Genomic DNA, 17,242 nt, shown 5'->3' on the forward strand with positions numbered 1-17,242 from the left:
CCATCTCAGTCCCTTCAAGCTGCACAGAGCCAGCAGAGGGGTTCAGACACCCTTTGCCAGGCCCTGTGGTTGCAGCTTCTGGCTGACATCTCTGGGCTCAGAGGGCTTTCTCTGGATGCCGGGGGACTCTTACCACAAAGATAGGTTATTTAGAAGATTTTCTCATATTTTGTTTATTATTTCTTTTTGGCACTGGAATTTGAATCCATTGAGCTACATCCCCTCAAAAAAAGTATTTTTGAGACAAAGTTTCACCAAGTTGCCCAGGTTTGTTGAAAATCAGATCCACCACAAAGTCATGGATTAATTTCCAGGCCTTCAGTTGTATTTCACTGATTAATATCTGGGGCAAAAAAAGCCATGTGGAATTTCAGTAGGGCCTTTTTTTTTATTTTATTTAAGGAGAAAAGAAAAAAAAAACTGTGAAAGGGTACAAGTTATACAGATTTACAGAAAAAAAATGAACAATAGTAAATCACTAGTTAATGGATTACATATTGCCATCTTAGAAATAATTGTTCAAGTCACAAAATTAAAGCTTGTAGAGTAGACATTCCAACAATGATACTGCAAGCAGTTCTGTTCAATGATCCAATAAAACTCTGTGATATCATTTTCTATCTTATACACTTAAATATACATGCAGTAATATAGTTTAGAGCACTTTCTTTTCCTCTCTTTTGTACAATGACTATTACACATTTGGGGTTTCATTGCTCCCACGGTTCTTATTGCTTTTTTGGAAGAGAGTAAAACCAAATGTGACATAACAGAACAGAATCGGTCAAGTCAAAAGGGTGGACATAATAGATAATATAAAAACATAATACAAGGTGATCAACAGTGGTTACCATAATGCCTCCCGCTATCTCTAATAGAATTGCCTATATCATTAGTTATAATACAATTGAACAAAACAGTAAAGAACAAAACCGACAAAACCAAACCATTGGAGACATTGTAGGTCTTCAAAAGTAGATAAAAGTCAACGAGAATGGGCGTTATAATGAATCTCATTATCTTTACAGTTGATGCCTAAACTTTCGAACCTGATACTATCCAGCAAAACAGAATAAGGGAACATCAGTCAAAAACAAGATGGTGAGAGTAATACAGGGCTTCAAATCGAGATAATAGAAAGTCAAAGTGGGTTACTATAATATATCCTGCTATTTTTTCCCTTTAATTAAATGGATAAAAATAAAAAAGTAAATAATGGAGTGGAGATTGGGATAAAAGAGGGCATAACAGCGAAACAGCGCAGATCAAAACATAACCATTTAAGCAGAATAGTGTTTCACCACCAGATAATTCCGACCCAAAAGTGTTACCTTATTGACTCTTTCCTTGAAGTCCTTGAGTACAACTTTGTATACTGTAGCATTAAGTATATCAAAACAATGTAAAACCATTTAAGAGAATGACAACATTACAGAGTATTTAGAATCGACTAACAGAAAATGAACAATGGTTTCTGTATAATCTCCTTGTCTTTAAAAGGTTTTTGCTTATACTATCATACATAATAAAATCCAATAAGATACAACCTATTTAGACCATTGGAGACAGAAGAACAAAAGCTAGATGAGACTTCAAAACAAGATGATACTAAATCAGTATTACCTATTAAGATGTCATTTTCTCCAAAATAGCTGTTCCTATCATCCAATCTTCTCTGTCTCATTTCTGTTGAGCTCTTTTTCTGTCAGTAACTGTCAGTTTGTCTTCTTCATTTTGTTCTCTGCTCCATTCGTTGTGGCCTCCCCGCCACTATTTCTGGGTTCTTTGTATTTTTCTTTTTTTAGAATATCCTGCAATACTTTCTGTAGAGTTGAATCGGTGGTTGCAAATTCCCCCAGTTCCTCTTTATCCTGGAAGCACCTTGTTTTTCCATCAATTTCCAGGGACAGTTGTGCAGGATATCTCAATCTTGGCTGGAGATTATTATCTTTCAAAGCTTGAATTATTTCCCCCCACGCTCTTCGTGATTTGATGGTTTGTGCAGAGAGATCTGCTGTAATTCTGATGGGTGTTCCCTTGTAAGTGGTCTGTTTCTTGTCTCTGACAGCTTTTAATATTCTGTTCTTGTATTGAATTTCTGGAATTTTTATTATTATATGCCTGGGTGTTGCCCTGTTTGGGTTGTAGGTAGCTGGGGTCCTGTATGCCTCATACATCTGAGTATCTTTACCTTTTGCTAAATTAGGAAAATTATCCTGGATTATTTCTGTGAGTAGCTTTTGTAGTTCACTTGTTTGTGTCCCTACTTCTTCTTTTATGTTCTTAATCCTTAAGTTATGGCTCCTCTTATCATCTTGTTGTCTTTGTATTATTGCTGTTTGTTTCTTTGTTATTTTTAAGAAGTTTTTCATTTCATTCTCCCATATTACAAGTCTGCCCTCCAGTTCAGATAGTCTGTCCTTAGTTTCTTTCAAGCTGTTATGCCAGTCTTGGATAGACTTCTTAGTTTCTTGATAGTCCCTTTGAACCTGCTTCACGTACTCTATGCTTTCTCTGTTTTCTCCATCAAACAATTCTCCCCTCTTTTTCTGTTCTTCCATTCCACCATCTGTTTTTTCCTGGGTGGTGCTTAGCATTTCTCTAACTGTTCTGCATACTTCTAGCTTCAGGTCATTGATAACTTCATTCCTGAATTGGTCTATGAGGCTCTCTATATGGCGCTTTATGTCTATTGGTGTGGTGTCTGCTATTGCCTGTTTCTCAGAATTGGGGGCTGAGGAGCCTTTCTTGTTGCTGCCTTTTCCCATATTCTCTGTTCCTTATATATGCAAGCTTACATAGGAGGCCCAGCTTCCCTCCCTGTCAGCCACAGCCTGATCAAATTGCGCTGGCTAGGTGTTCTCGCCCACCGCAGCGCACCAGGGAGTTATGCACTAGGCAGCCTATGTGAGAGTCGCCCCTCCGGGCCACCGTCAGGCTCTGGGATCTGGGTTAGGCCAGCCTACCAAGTCCGCCCGCAGCGTCACGCAGGCCAGGTACTTTTCACCAATCCCATCCGAGAGGGGAATGTGTGGCTGGAGTCGCCACCGCGCCCTGCTCCCACAGGACTGCCCGAGCCCAGAAAGTCCTCTGCTGGAGTCAAACTGTGGTAGAGTGTCAGTTTCTCTCACTCACCTCACCACAAGTCTGTGTACGCCTCCCTGTCCGTCCTGGTTTCGACTCCGTTCGCAGACTCCCGTTCTCAGAGCTTCCGCGCGTCTCTCTCCTTGCTGAGCCGATGTAGAGGCAGCCAGCCGCGGCGCCGCGGGAAACCCAAATCTCGGCTTCCAATGGCGCGGGGTCTAGCCTCCACACCGAGGCTTTTCTGTTCCTGTTTTAGCACCAGGACTGCATTCCAAGTTGGTTTCTCTCCGCCTAGTTCGTTCCTGAGTCAGCAGAGCATATCTCTACCGGCTTATGTCTCCTTAGTCCACACCATTCCTGACTTCTGAACCAAGCCTTTCAGAGAGCCTCCGTAGTATCGGCTATCTGTCCGCCATGTTCTCCCCCAGGGCCTATATTTAATCTGTAGATCAATTTAAGGAGTACATCAGAGCTTCATGGGACAAAGAGCCCCATGGAGGGACACTTGCAGACCACCCGGCTCTTGGGTGATTCATCAGTTGTACACCTTCTCCAGAATGCAACAGGACCTCCTGCCTCTGGACACCCAAGGACAGAAGTGGGGGTTCAGGCAGGAAGCCCCAGGAAAGAGAAATATCTGCTTACAAGTCAGGGATAAGACTGGGCAATCTATCCAAGCCATTTCCCATCCATCAGCTCTGTCACTGAAAGGCTGTGATTATATTAATTCAACAGCTTTCACCAATTGAAATGTCCTCCTGGAACAAGGGCATTGTTTAGGGCTGGAAGGTAATGAGCACAGAGATTTCTCAGTGCATTGGTGAGGTTGCAGGGTACTAAACCAAGTCATGTGCTCTCCAGTGGATTTCAGGTGTGGTACATGTGTGCCGTGGAGCACAGTGTAGATGCAAACATTCACGGGATTTACCAAGAGCCTGTCTCAAAATTTAAAATAAAAGAAGCTAGGGATGTAGCTCCATGTGAAAGTTCTGGGTTCCAATCCCCAGTATCCCCCCGCCATGCACACAAAGTGATAGAAAAAATATATAAATGTATACACATTGGGGGAAAACTTGTATCACTATTTTAATACTAAATTTATTGAGACATCGTAAGAGTGATACAAGTTCCCTTTGGCCTCTGCAGTTACAAGGGGGGCTCAGAGTGGAGGCCGACCTGCTGCTTGGGCTGCCTTGGTTACTGAGACAGCTGTCCGTGATTTTCAATCTCTTCTCTAATGTTGGGAGCCGTGGCACTGTCAAGTCATCAGACGCGGTGATTGCGAGGCCTGTGGGAAAGTACAAAAGCCTGGGCTAGATTACCCCTCTCATCGAGCCCGCCTGTGTGGCACCTGTTTCTTATCACCCCACTAAGTTCCCGCCTCACAGGGTAGTCTGCCTAGCTATTAATCCTATATATAGCCAGTGCCTCCACCCCCGAGAGAGAGAGAGACTGAAGCACAAAAGGAGCCGCAGGGAGCGGACCGGTAGAGGCTTCGGGGCAGACTGAAGCACGGAAGGAGCCGCGGAGAGCGGACCGGTAGAGGCTTCGGGGCAGACTGTATAAGGAGAGAATAAAGAAAAGCCTAACCACCGCCAGACCTTGTCGTGTGTCTTTCCTGCCGGCCGGGAGCGGACATCGACATTTGGTGGCCCGTACGGGGATTGATCAACCCCGAGACGCGGCGGTGGACTGCATTCTCCTACACAGTGCTGCAGCTGCAGGACAGGTGAGTAGAGGATAAGCCTGGGCCCTGGGTGGCGCGCACCTACAGGGTTTGTAGACTCCTCTCAACCTCACGCGTAAGTGGCGGGTTTCTTGGGCCTCACGCGGTGAGTATGAAACATAACACCAGAACTTAAGGTAATAAAAGAGTGTAAAACATAAACATAGAAGTAAAAATAACAGAAGATATATTAAAAATGGGAAACATGCCAAGTAAAGATACACAGCCTTGGTGTTGGTCCTTCGGAGACTCCTAAAGTCCAAGGACCTCAAGGTGGGGCGTAAGACTTTAGAAAATTTCCTTGCAGAGATTGACAGCTTTGCTCCCTGGTTTCTGCCTACAGGGCATGTAAACCTGCCCTCCTGGGAAAAGTTGGGCAGAGACCTTTCCCTAGCAGAGCGGGAGGGTAGAGCTTCAGTCTCTGCTCGTCCATTGTGGGAAATGATACACACGTGCCTAAAGAGTGAGGGTAGTTACGGGGGGAGCTCTCAAGAACTTGTAGAAGTACGCGAGGTGTTTGAACAGGCACAGTGAGGAAGCTCCCGAGAAGGGTCCGTCAAGGAGGGCAGAGATACAAAAGAGGAAGCCGAGGCGCGGTTTGTGTCTTTCCGCAGGAATCGGGACGAGAACCAATGTGGGTCCCAGAGAGGTTGACGCGACAAGTCCCTCGACTGAAGATCAGGCCTGTTCCACCAGAGGCCAACCGCAGACCCAACAACAAGATGAGCCCTAAAAGAACTGCAGGACAATCCCTTTTTGGGGGCCTGGAACGGCTTGCTCCCCTATGTGCTACCCTTGTATACGCATGGCTCGCTCGCATGGCCTACGACCGCGTTTAAAAGTGACAGGCTTCCCACATTCTCCTCCCTAGACAACAACATGTAGCAGGGTGGGTGAGTCAATGACGGGTAAGAGCGTGCCTCCCCAGCATGACTCAACCTAAGCCAGGCCCTACCCCGTTCCGCTCGAAAGCCGCTGGATTGTTAGATAAATTTCTCTCCGAGGGGATTCGTGGAGAGAAATGAGTGCATGCCTATGTGCAACCAGGTTCCGTCCGGTTCATTCCTGGCCCTAGAAAAAAGGACGGGGGCCTCGGGGCCTTGGTGGACCCTGGGACGGCCGACCAGGGTCTACGCTAAGGGCCTACGGTGGGCCTCAGTTCGGGGCATAGGCCTCTGCACTCTATCCAGGACGGGCTGCGATGCGCGTAGCCATCATTTAAAATAAAATAGGGGGAGATGTTGGGAGCCGTGGCACTGTCAAGTCATCAGACGCGGTGATTGCGAGGCCTGTGGGAAAGTACAAAAGCCTGGGCTAGATTACCCCTCTCATCGAGCCCGCCTGTGTGGCACCTGTTTCTTATCACCCCACTAAGTTCCCGCCTCACAGGGTAGTCTGCCTAGCTATTAATCCTATATATAGCCAGTGCCTCCACCCCCGAGAGAGAGAGAGACTGAAGCACGGAAGGAGCCGCGGGGAGCGGACCGGTAGAGGCTTCGGGGCAGACTGAAGCACGGAAGGAGCCGCGGAGAGCGGACCGGTAGAGGCTTCGGGGCAGACTGTATAAGGAGAGAATAAAGAAAAGCCTAACCACCGCCAGACCTTGTCGTGTGTCTTTCCTGCCGGCCGGGAGCGGACATCGACACTCTAAGGGAGGGCATCGTAGTGGGTTTTCTGTGATACACAGCATCCTCTGGGGTCCTCCATACAAAAGTAACACCTGCTGCAGAAAAAAAACTGCTGAAGTAAATTGACGCTGTTTATTTTTTTGGTAGACTCCTCACCCCATATATATCCCCTTGTGAAGGGCTTACTCTTCTCTGTGTTTTATATGCATAAATACGTCTCACATAGATATCAGTTAGTGTTATCTCTTTCAGAAATGAATACAACAGGGTGAAAAACACGCTAAAACTACATATGAATGATCTCAGAATTTTAAAACTGATTCATATGTAGTTTTAATAAATGAAACAGAAAGGTCTTGTGTAGGCTTCACCCATGGTCCCCATGTTTTCTCCAAAGACGGTACATGGATGACTCCAGGAATGCTCAGCGTTGTAGTTATTAGGGGAACAAATGCAAACCAAAAAACCATGAGACACCACTCCATGCTCATCAGGATGGTTCTTACTTTAAAAAGAGAAAATGGCATGCGTTGGTGGGAAATGTGGAGAAACTGGTTCTCTTCTGAGTTACCAGTGAGTTGGTGATGGTGCAGCCGCTATGGAAAGCATCCTGGTTCCTCAAAAACTAAACAGGGAGTTTCTAGATGACCAAGCAAGTGCACTTCTAGGGATTTACCCCGAAGAATGTGGGCAAAGACTCAAACAGAAACTTGTACAACTATGCCCATGGTAGCATCACTCAAAATACCCAAAGGGGTGGAAACCACCAGTGCCCACCAACGCACGAGGAAAATGTGCTGCAGCCATACAGTGGACAAGCACCTGGCCGCATAAAGGAATGAAGTTCTGACAGTTGGCACAATGTGGATGTGTAACATGAAAACAGTCCTGGAAGAGGGACAGTCTGTCCACTCTGAGCTCCCGCAGAGCTGGGAGGCCGAGGCCCAGTTCAGTCTCTTGCAGTCCACATCACACGGCTTTCTTTTGATTTCCTCCCTTGCAAGCCTCCTTTATTACAAACGTTCTCAGCAACCAATTCCCGCTTCCAGAGAACCCAACTTTTCTTTTTTCTTTTTTTTTTTAACTTTTTACCGGGGATCGAACTCACAACCGCCTGCTTGCAAGGCAGGTGCTTATGCTGCTGAGCTAAATCCCCAGCCCCGAACCCAACTTTTCAAAAATCCCAAGTGCTTCTGGTCAATACCAGCTTGGTAATGGATGATGCAAACATTATGACAAGACAGCAGTTTACAGTCTGGTGCTAACGTCCGTCCCTCTTTCTTCTCCAGTACACATATGAGTGTGTGCACATGCAAACATGCATATGATCAGGGGCTGGGGATTTAGCTCAGCGGCATAAGCGCCTGCCTTGTAAGCAGGCAGTCGAGTTCAGTCCTTGGTACCGATAAAAAGGAAAAAGACAAAAAAAACAAAAAAACAAAAAAAACATGCACATGATCTAGCATGTCCTGCTGCACCAAATTCACCCCCACCCATACTACACTCACCCAGAATTCCACATTTGTCTGGCAAATGGAAGCTCATGCTTTGAGACTCCACCCTTGGTTCCCAAACGCTGTGCTGCCCTTTGCAGCCCCCAGACCCCTGTAATCGATTACCTCCTCTCAGCACTTAGCCATTCAAGTCTGTCCCCTCCACACTGTGAGCCCTTAAAGGTGCGGTTGTATCCTGCTCCCCCACGGGATGGGTGGGGTGAGGTGGGAGGCCTGGTTCAGATCCCAGGTTTTGTCAATTAAACTATGCTGCTCAAGACCCTCTGATGTCATAGAGTTTGGATATTCAGGGAAGTCACACAATTCACCTTCTAGACAGCTGAGCCAAGTACACCGGGGCAGGCCATCACCTGACGGGGAGAGGGGTCTGCTCCTCGGCCAGCCCAGAGCCGCTCATGAGGGGCAGGCATACCTCTCCAGGGAAAGATGAGTGGGCAAGCCTGCCAACACGACCCCATGTGAGTCAGGTCATAGCTGGAGGATATATTCGAAAGGATCTTGCCTGCATTCATGGGATGTTGGAGATTTTGGTCACAAAGGTAGAACAGGCTGATCCTGGCTGTATGGCCCAGTCCTTAATGGAGTCACCGTAGGCCTGCCTTCCTAGTACCCTCAACTCCCTACCACAACTTGTTCCCACCCCTTCACCTATGCCAGGGCTGCTCTATCCTCCTGCACATTCCCTGTCTTCCTGCCAGAGGGGGCAGGTGACCAGGGAGTAGTGTTCCGGAGGCTGGGATGACCTCTGTGGGCTAAACCTCTAGGAACTCAAACTGGTGTCCCAATGTTGGCCAGGAGATGCTAGGTCTTGTCTAGGTCCTTGCCTTTTTGGAGCTGACCTTCTAGGGAATGACCCACAGTACAACAACATGCAATGCCCAACAGAGGAAAATGCCCAGGAAGGGGAATCGAGTACCAGGAGGGGGTCTGAAGGGACGGGCTACTCTGGAGCATATGCAGCCTTGGAGGTGGCCAGGGTGATGTGGCTTTGATTCTCAAAGGGCTCTGAACAGTGGAGGGTGTGACATGACTTGGGTCTAAGGGACCCAAGTGATTGTCTGAGAACAGATTGGGGGAAGGGGAGGGGACAGAGGAGAACATGGAGATGACTGCAGTGGTCAGGCAATGGGGACAGGAATGTGGCAAGGACAGCTGGGACCTGCAGGAGACCTTCCTGAAGTAGGACAGACAGAATGAAAAGGCTGAGGGGGTAAGAAGTCAAGAGCAGAAGCCCAGAATGATTCCAAGGGTTTGGGCTTGAGCCTATTTCCTCCTCTGTAAAACAGATGCCTGTATTCAAGGTATTCAGAAGACTGAATGAGCTGATGCATGTCAAGGACCTGGCAATGCTGGAGGCCCAGCGGGACCTCAGTGTCTACAGGGCAGTGAGGATCGGCTGCTCCTCTTGCAAGCTACCTACTCCCACAGCTCGGCCATCCTCTGCATCCTCTGGGTCTCGAGTGTCCCTCACTCAGCAAAGCATTTTCTGATTCTCCCACTCCTTCCTGTCACATACTGTGGATCCTTGATTCCTCCCTCACAGCCCTAGCCAGTGAGTACTGTCCCTTCTACAGGAAAGAAGGCCACCATGGCAGTGACAGATACTCTGCCTGTCCCTGAATGTGCCTGAGACCTTCCTACCCTTTTCTGCACCACTTGGCTTCCAAGTTCGAAGTACCCTTTGTCAGTCTTTGCTGCTGATTTCTGCGGCTGTCTGGCTCCCTCCTCAGACCTGCCCCATAGACAGGTATGAGGGATGTGAGGAAGCTGAGGTGGGGAAGTTGCTATCAGGCTGTGCTGGGTCAGGTGCAGGTGTGTACCTGTTGGAACAGACTTCTTTCTCCTCTTCCTTAGGGTCTTTCTCACTTAGCATGAATGGCATACCAGGTCTGAGAACAGGACTTTTAGTGGAAAGCCAGGACAGCCCAGGACATCAAGCAGTTGGTCACGTTCTGCTTCTATTGTAGCTGAACTCCCTAAAGTTCATTTAATTTCACAAATCAAAATAGGATGCATCCTTCTTACACAAAAAAAGATATTAAATTGCTACAAAGAATCAAGGCTCCATGAGGAAATGGCTTATTCTATGTCTAGGATACAGAGTACAACAGGATCCTGATCCTGGAATGACTTGTGCCAGAAAGTGAGAAAGCGCTAAAAAAAAAAAAAAATTATGATTGCTTTAAAAAGATACAAAGTCAGCTTGGAGGAGGTCCCAGTGACCAAAGTTGCTAACACTGGCATCAAGGTAGGTTAGGAGAGTAATGAATTGTTATTCGTTCAGTAAAAGAAGAATCCATGGATATATATTACAAATGAACAAACGAGCTGGAACAGCTTTCTCTCCATACAAAAACAATTCTTTTAGAGACAGGGTTTCACTATGTAGTTCAGGCTGCCCTGGACTCATTCCTAGACTGGCTTCAAACTCATGGCAGTCCTCTTGCCTCAGCTACTCCCCCACATCCCAGTGCTGGGATTATAGGAGTGTGCCACCACACTCAGCTACAAAAGCAATTTATAAATGGAGGACAAATGGAAATAGTAATATTCCTAGTATGGTAATAACTTTTTCAGGCAAGAAGTATCGATTAATACTAAACGTTAGGTCAAAGTTTGAGGAGTAACAGGATATTGGAAAGACCTGTGTTTTGGCCTATGACACTGAAAAAATTTGCAGAGGCATACAACTTCACAACATGAGTCTTGTAGGGTGCACTGAGAACCTTGCAACACCTCTGTAATGGTCCTGCCAAAAATGCACAACCTAATGTACTCATGAGAATGTGTCAGAGCGCACCCTCTGGTTTGCTGTCTTCAGAAAGATCAGGTTGAAGGAAACTAAGAAACCTAACTGAATGCAGGTGGATCTGAAACCAGAAAAATCATCTCTCTATAGGATAGCTCTGGGGACCCAGGGCAACCGAAATACAGATTGTGCATTGGATTAACAAAATCAGTACTCAGTGTTTCATGATTTCTATTGTTAGTTTTTTTGTAACTTCATCTTTCGTGGTCTCTTTTTTTTTTTTGTTTTGTGTGTGTGTGTGTGTGTGTGTGTGTGTGTGTGTGTGTGTATGTTTGTCTTTCTCTTTTTTTATAGGTACTGGGGATCGAACTCACGACCACACACTTGCAAGGCAGGCACTTATGCAGCTAAATCCCCAGCCCCTCGGGGTCTCTTTTGATTAGCCTTAAATGAAGACAGCTGTGGTCACTCTCTAGGAGAGGGGCAGAATGTGTCATGTGTCAGGTGAGACACATGAGAAAGCAAAACCAGAATGCACAGAACAGAAATCTGTTAGTTAAAGGTCCTGGAGAGGCTGAGGGAGGGAACTGTAGGACTATGCCTTTATAGGGTCCATGGGTATTATTCCTTAGGTTTCCTTTAGGGGAGGGCAATTGTGCATTGATTAAAGAAGACAGAAGCATGACTCTATTCCTGTTGACTGCTAGGTTACAGTGGTCAGCAGCTGTGACATGTGTGTGGTTTGGAGTCAGTAAGAGGAAAAAGTGGGTTACATCCAAACCACCACTCAGGCAGGGGAAGTTATTTTATGCAGGCCCAAGATGAAGGGCACGATTGTGTTTCAAGTAATTTAAATCACGCCTAAAAACGAGCGCCCCCAACTGTGTCAAACACATCGATGCCACTGGGCCCACCGAACTGTTTTCAGTCCCATGAAGGAAACCCTGAAGGCCTGGGGGTCTCGAGAGGAAGCAGGAATTGGCTGTGGCTCCCAGCAGGCAGCCAGAGCGCTAGGCTAATCCGGATCCTTTGGCGCCGTCCGCAGTCGGGCGCATTTCCATCCACAGACGCTGCACGGGTCCGGGTTTCTATCACGAGCCGCGCACCGAAGGTGATGGGCCTGCGTGCTCCCTCGCCGTCCGCCTAGCCCGTCCAGTGGCCTGCAGCTAAAGACCCTGGCGTGTTCCAAGTGGCTGTGAAGACCAGGCTTAGCAGGTACCTACCGAGACAAGTGAGGCTGTGACATAGGCGGCACAAGCCAATCACAGCCCGGGGCTGGCCGGGAAGCGGGTACTTCGGGTCTAGTCGTGGGCGCGCTGGCCCGACTGCAGCTCCCACGTCGCCCAGACAGCGACCGCTTCTTGGCTTTCTAGGACCGCCCCCTGCGAAGTGCTAGCCAATCAGAACCGGGGTAGATCGGACGCGGGGCACGGCGGGAAGTATAGTCCACGAGCCGCGGGACTGCAGCCCCCAGTGTGCCCCGCGCGCGGCGGGGCGAAGCAGTGAGGCGGCGCGGGCGGCCGTCGGGGTTGGGCGGCGGCGACTGAGGAAGGCCTGCTAGATAGAGCTTCGGTGGGAGCCGACCTCGGCGCGCGGCCACCATGTCGGCGCCGTCGGAGGAGGAAGAGTACGCGCGGCTGGTGATGGAGGCGCAGCCTGAGTGGCTGCGCGCCGAGGTGAAGCGGCTGTCTCACGAGCTGGCCGAGACCACGCGCGAGAAGATCCAAGCGGCCGAGTACGGGCTGGCGGTGCTCGAGGAGAAGCACCAGCTCAAGCTGCAGTTCGAGGAGCTCGAGGTGGACTACGAGGCCATCCGCGGCGAGATGGAGCAGCTCAAAGAGGTGCGCCGCCGCCCCACCCTGCCGCGCGACCCCCGTGCGCTACTCCCGCGGTGCTAGGGCCTGTGAGGCTAAGGTCGCTGCTCGCGGGGCGGGGCCCGCGGCTGGCCGTGGGGCAGGGTCTGGGCTTGGCCGCCGGGCCAGTGCCCCGCTGCGGTGCGGGGTCCTGGCGGGCGGAGCCGCCCTGCCATCCAGCCAGCGCCGCGGGCCTCGGCCGCCCCTTCCTGGGGCCGATGCTCAGCTGAGGTCCTCACTGCCCCAGCGTATCCGTGTGTGTGCGTGGGTGTGGGTGGGGTTGGACGGACAGATGCTGAAATCCGAGGCCGTGGACACAGGTGACCCACTCGGAAATACCGGGCCTGGGTCTCCGTGGGCGTCGCTGTCACCTTCAAGCATATCACTTCCCCTCAGCGCAGCTGCTCTCTGGGCGCTTCATTGCCTTCATTGCGGAGCTTAAGGTCTCCAAAGGGCGAGAAGGAGGCCTGAAGGAGTTGGGACTCCGGGGGTGCAATGGCCATTGTCACGGATCCGGTTCCCCTGGTGTCCCCTTGCTGTCCCAGAGCTGTCTGTGTCGTGATTGCGCTGCCACCGGCTGGGATGCGTGGTTTCCCTTGCCCATTTCCTATCCTGCCTTCCTTTCCCGGTTCCCTCTCTCCTCAGGCTCTTGACGACCTGTGTCATTCCCACTGTAGCGGAGGAGGCCGTTGGAACCCTGGGGCTGACGGCTGAGGCCTTGGGCAGCCCTCCCGGAATGGTTTAGATATTAGTGTGCCCCCCCCCCCCGCCCCAACACACACACCCTGTCTCCTAGGACCTTTCTTGGAGGTTTGGGAGGGAAAACTTGCTATCTGGGCGAATACACTCCAGTTTGGACCCAAACCCTATCAGTGCATGGGGATGGGGCTAAGGTCTGGGCTCCTTCCTGAGCCTTACTTAGCTTAACCCTCTGCAAAATAGGGGTACAGCGCTACTTGCCCACAAGGGGTTACCCTGAAGGTTGTATATTTGGAAAAGCCTGTTGTAGGGTTAGATAGGTAGCCTGGCAGTTTGTTTGACAATATGTCCCCTTCCCTACCAGACTGTATCCAGGGGCTCACCTCCTGGTACTTCTGCTCCTAGCAAGCATTGTGCTGTGCTGGGGCTCTTTGAAGACTTGTCTTTCTGAGGAGACCAGTAGGTCCTCTTTCTATGATAGTGGAGAGGAGAGAATGAATTAATCCTTAAAACCCAGGCAGAACAGGTGTTGGGTTAGCACCAGTACATGATTGCTCCTCTGGGAAGATGGGCACTGGGTCCCTGCACATAATTCCAAGGCCCTCAAGTGTGTTGGAAGCAGATGTTGGTGCCTTCTCCAAGCCAGGGTCCACTGGCACTGGATCTGTATGAGGGTTGGGATGTGTGGCTTCCCTAGCAAGGTCCCCCTCATCCTGGATTGAGCTATGTGACAGAGCGAAGTTGGGGGGCTGTAAGTGTATGGAGTAGCTGTACCCTTACCCCATTTCTGTCTCTACCTCCCTGTCTCTGTCCTTGCAGCACTGTGGGCTAAAGCACTGATAGCCCACACAGGCGGGCAACCCTTCCCTTCTCCGTACAGGCCAGCCCCCACAGACCGTTTTGTGTGAACAGCTTTCCTTCTACAGTATCCCTGTGAGAAGAGAACATGGATGATCTCACTTGTCATCACCTCAGGGCCTTTCAGTGGTCAGCTCTTCGCTATGGGCACAATCGTTTTTGGTGATCTTGAAGAGTCATGGCATAATCCTGCAGTGTGAATCTGGAGGGAAAGTCCCTAGCAGAATTGGGAAGAGGGTGTGACTGTTTCTGTACCTGCTGTTTAGGCGTCTGTCTGCCTGATTAGTTTAGTGTGACCTCTGGCTTCCTTCACATCTTGGCCACATGACTTTGAGCAAATTGTTCTCTCCCCCTTGTAAGGTGTTGATACGGTTTCTGCTGGGAGTCCCTAGCTGGGTCTAGAGGAAAGCGCATCCCTTTTAGTAGGTGTTTCCAAAAGCTTTTTGCCAGCGCATCTTCCATCAGCATTGTGCCTCATACCTGTTATGGCACAGGCATCCGTAAGCCTTTTAATTTTGGTCACTATCATAGTGAACACATTCAACTCTCATTTGAAAAGTCAAGATTTAGGAAGACAGTATTTATGGCTGTTTCTCTCCCAAAGAAGTGAGCCACCTTAATTATTTTAAGTTTATTTCTTGAACTAAAGTGATTTTAGTTACTAATAGATGCTACCGGTGGAATTGCTGTGTCCCTATGTGCGTTTATAGTTAAAAATCTTGAGGGAAGGAAGCTGGCTGGCTGGTCCCAGAGGAGGGAGTTTACATCCAGAGCTGAGGACGGTCCTTTGGTGGGTGGTGGAGTCTGGGCCCACTCTGCTTTTGGGGAATCTTTGTTCCATGGATGCTGTGGATCAGGTGGTGCCCCAGTGACTGATTTTGCTGGTATTTATTGGTAATTTTTTTCTCAGTTTTAATCTTTTATATGTTTGTAAAACAATCATATTTCTTGTGGGAAGTTGCTTCATGTATAAAGCGCATCTTTAATTCTTTTTTCTTTGACTTCCCTAACCCTTTCATCTCTTGATCCTCTTTTCTTTTGAAAAAGATGTTTCCCTACTTCCTATTATCTTTCTTCTATTCTTTTTATTTATATTTTAGGTTTCTTGTAAAAGAGAAACCATGAAATAGTTAAGCTGTGTCTGATTTATTTCTCTTAACATTATGGTCTCAAGGTGTATCCATTTCTTACAGATGAGTCAGTTTGTCTTTCCTCATGACAGAGTAGTATTCCATTGTGTATAAATAGCACCTCTTCATTCATTCATTCATTCATTCATTCGTTGGTAGACATACAGGCTGCTTCCCGACTTTAGCTGTTAAGACTTGGGTGCTATTTGCTGGCAATCTTTTGAGCCGAACTCATCAAGGGCCACGAGCATCTAAAGTCACGTTATACCCTCTCTCCTTCCTCAGCGTGATCGGTGAGGGAATTTTGTGAACCTTGGTCAGCTGCACAGTGTTCATGGTCCCAAATGGCCATGGGACGTCTTCCCCAGCTGCAGCATCCTGGAGATAAGTGTGCTGGGCTGGCAGGGTGAGGCAGGTACTGCTGGTATGTGGGCTGAGTCTGGGTGCCTTGGGTTTCTCACCAGAGTGGGAACTGTGAGTGGGGAGGTCCATGAGCAGTCTTGGCCCCACCCAGGCTGGTTCTGAGCACTCTCACTGTCTTGCTATATCACCTTGGGTGGTGCTGAGTGCCGGGATGTCACCATTGTTGTTGGAGAGTGCATGTGGGTGGAATTGGGTGTAGAGCCGCGCCGTCACGCAGCAAGTGCTTTGTCAGCTTCTTTCTCGCCTCACACACACCTGGATCTCTTCACTGTATCTGTACTTCCTCCCTGCAGGTGCTCCCTGTCTAAGTACTGGCTCAGTCTTTGAATGGCTCCTGTTGCCTCCTTCTGAGGGCCACTGTGTTTATCCTGCCCTGCCAGTTCATGGGGCACCCTGCTTCTCCTGGTGCTCTTACTCTTGTTCCTGGAAATTCTCCTCGTCCTTCAAGTCTGGGCATCTTTTTCTGGAAAGCTTCCCTGGCTGCCACCTTCTGGACTTGCCCCTCCTTTTCCCAGCACTCAGCCCTCTAGAGGAAGCAGGGATAGTCCGGGGACTTAGAGAAGGGTCCTACTATCCTCTGTCAAGTTATTAGTAGAAGTAAGGGCCAATCTCCCAATCAGTGGTGGCAAACCTATGGCACATGTGCTGCAGCAGGCTGTTTGTGTCATTGAAAGCTTTAAAACTTTCGCCATCATTGACCTAGAGTGTTTGCTTCTGGAGCAGGAGAAGTCCTGATTTTAATTAAGGCAAGTGGATTCTTCTGCTCCTCTATTCCCTGCTGAGACTGTCCTTGCATCCATTTCTTGAGCAGAGGGCTGTTGGGGGCTTGGAGACTCTGGGAAAGTTACCGTGTTTTGAGGGCCAGGTGGTAAAACTGCTGTGTCTGCATGAGAAAGCCTCAATCAGGGTAGAAGTAGGGTCGTATAAATCTTTGAAGCGCTGAAGGTGGCTCTGTCCTTACAGCTTGTCAGGAAGACACAGCTGTGTGGTTCTACCCTTGTCAGTGACTCCTGGGTGACTTCTTCCCTACTGGCCCCCTTTCCCACTACCAAATGTGGGTGCGAGCCAGGAAGGAATGTTAAAGGGCCCTTCTCTTGTAAAAATGTCCCACATTAGTGCTCCTGCTGTTTTCCGCAGGGCCTGGGGACTTGGCACCTGTGCCTGGTGGAAAATCTGCCCCAGGCATGTGGATGGCTGCTCCAGGCCACCCCTGCCAGCATGTGGAGGCGTGGCCTTGGCTGCCTCCTGCTGGACATGTGGTTGGCACAGCTGTGTGGAGCAGGCCCATCTTCAGGGATGCCAAACATGCTTTGAGGCTTAGCGGGTGGGGCAGAGGGAAAGCTAGTTCTGTGCGGGGAGTCTAGCTCTGGGAGCCAGGCATCGCCTGGGCAGGAGGGAAGCTAATGATGTGTGGTGGGGGTCAGCCTGTGGTTTATGCCCTCTGCTGCAACAGGGAAAGTTTGGGCCCCACCTGGGTCCTCAGGAACTGTGCACCCCAGATTGACCACTTTGCGTAGCTGAGGTGGTTAATACTGGTGCCTGTCACAGCAGCCTGGCATTTGGGTGGTCACTGTCCTC

The 17,242-nt window shown here is 49.3% G+C and overlaps 1 protein-coding gene across 2 annotated transcripts in view; it reads left to right on the forward strand.

Moving 5' to 3' along the window:
- The first annotated feature begins 12,170 nt into the window (after positions 1-12,170).
- The window catches only part of Bicd2 (BICD cargo adaptor 2), a 45,397-nt gene continuing 40,325 nt past the window's right edge, over positions 12,171-17,242 (forward strand). For both annotated transcript variants that reach the window (XM_003468226.5, XM_013150663.3), the window contains exon 1: positions 12,171-12,542. In XM_003468226.5, coding sequence (XP_003468274.1) covers positions 12,303-12,542 — 240 coding nt within the window. In that variant the 5' untranslated portion in view covers positions 12,171-12,302. The remainder of the gene's footprint in view (positions 12,543-17,242) is intronic.

Source organism: Cavia porcellus, unplaced genomic scaffold (genome assembly GCF_034190915.1).
Source record: "Cavia porcellus strain 051 isolate PalLab524CR breed Dunkin Hartley unplaced genomic scaffold, mCavPor4.1 scaffold_17, whole genome shotgun sequence".
NCBI classification, from domain to species: domain Eukaryota; kingdom Metazoa; phylum Chordata; class Mammalia; order Rodentia; family Caviidae; genus Cavia; species Cavia porcellus.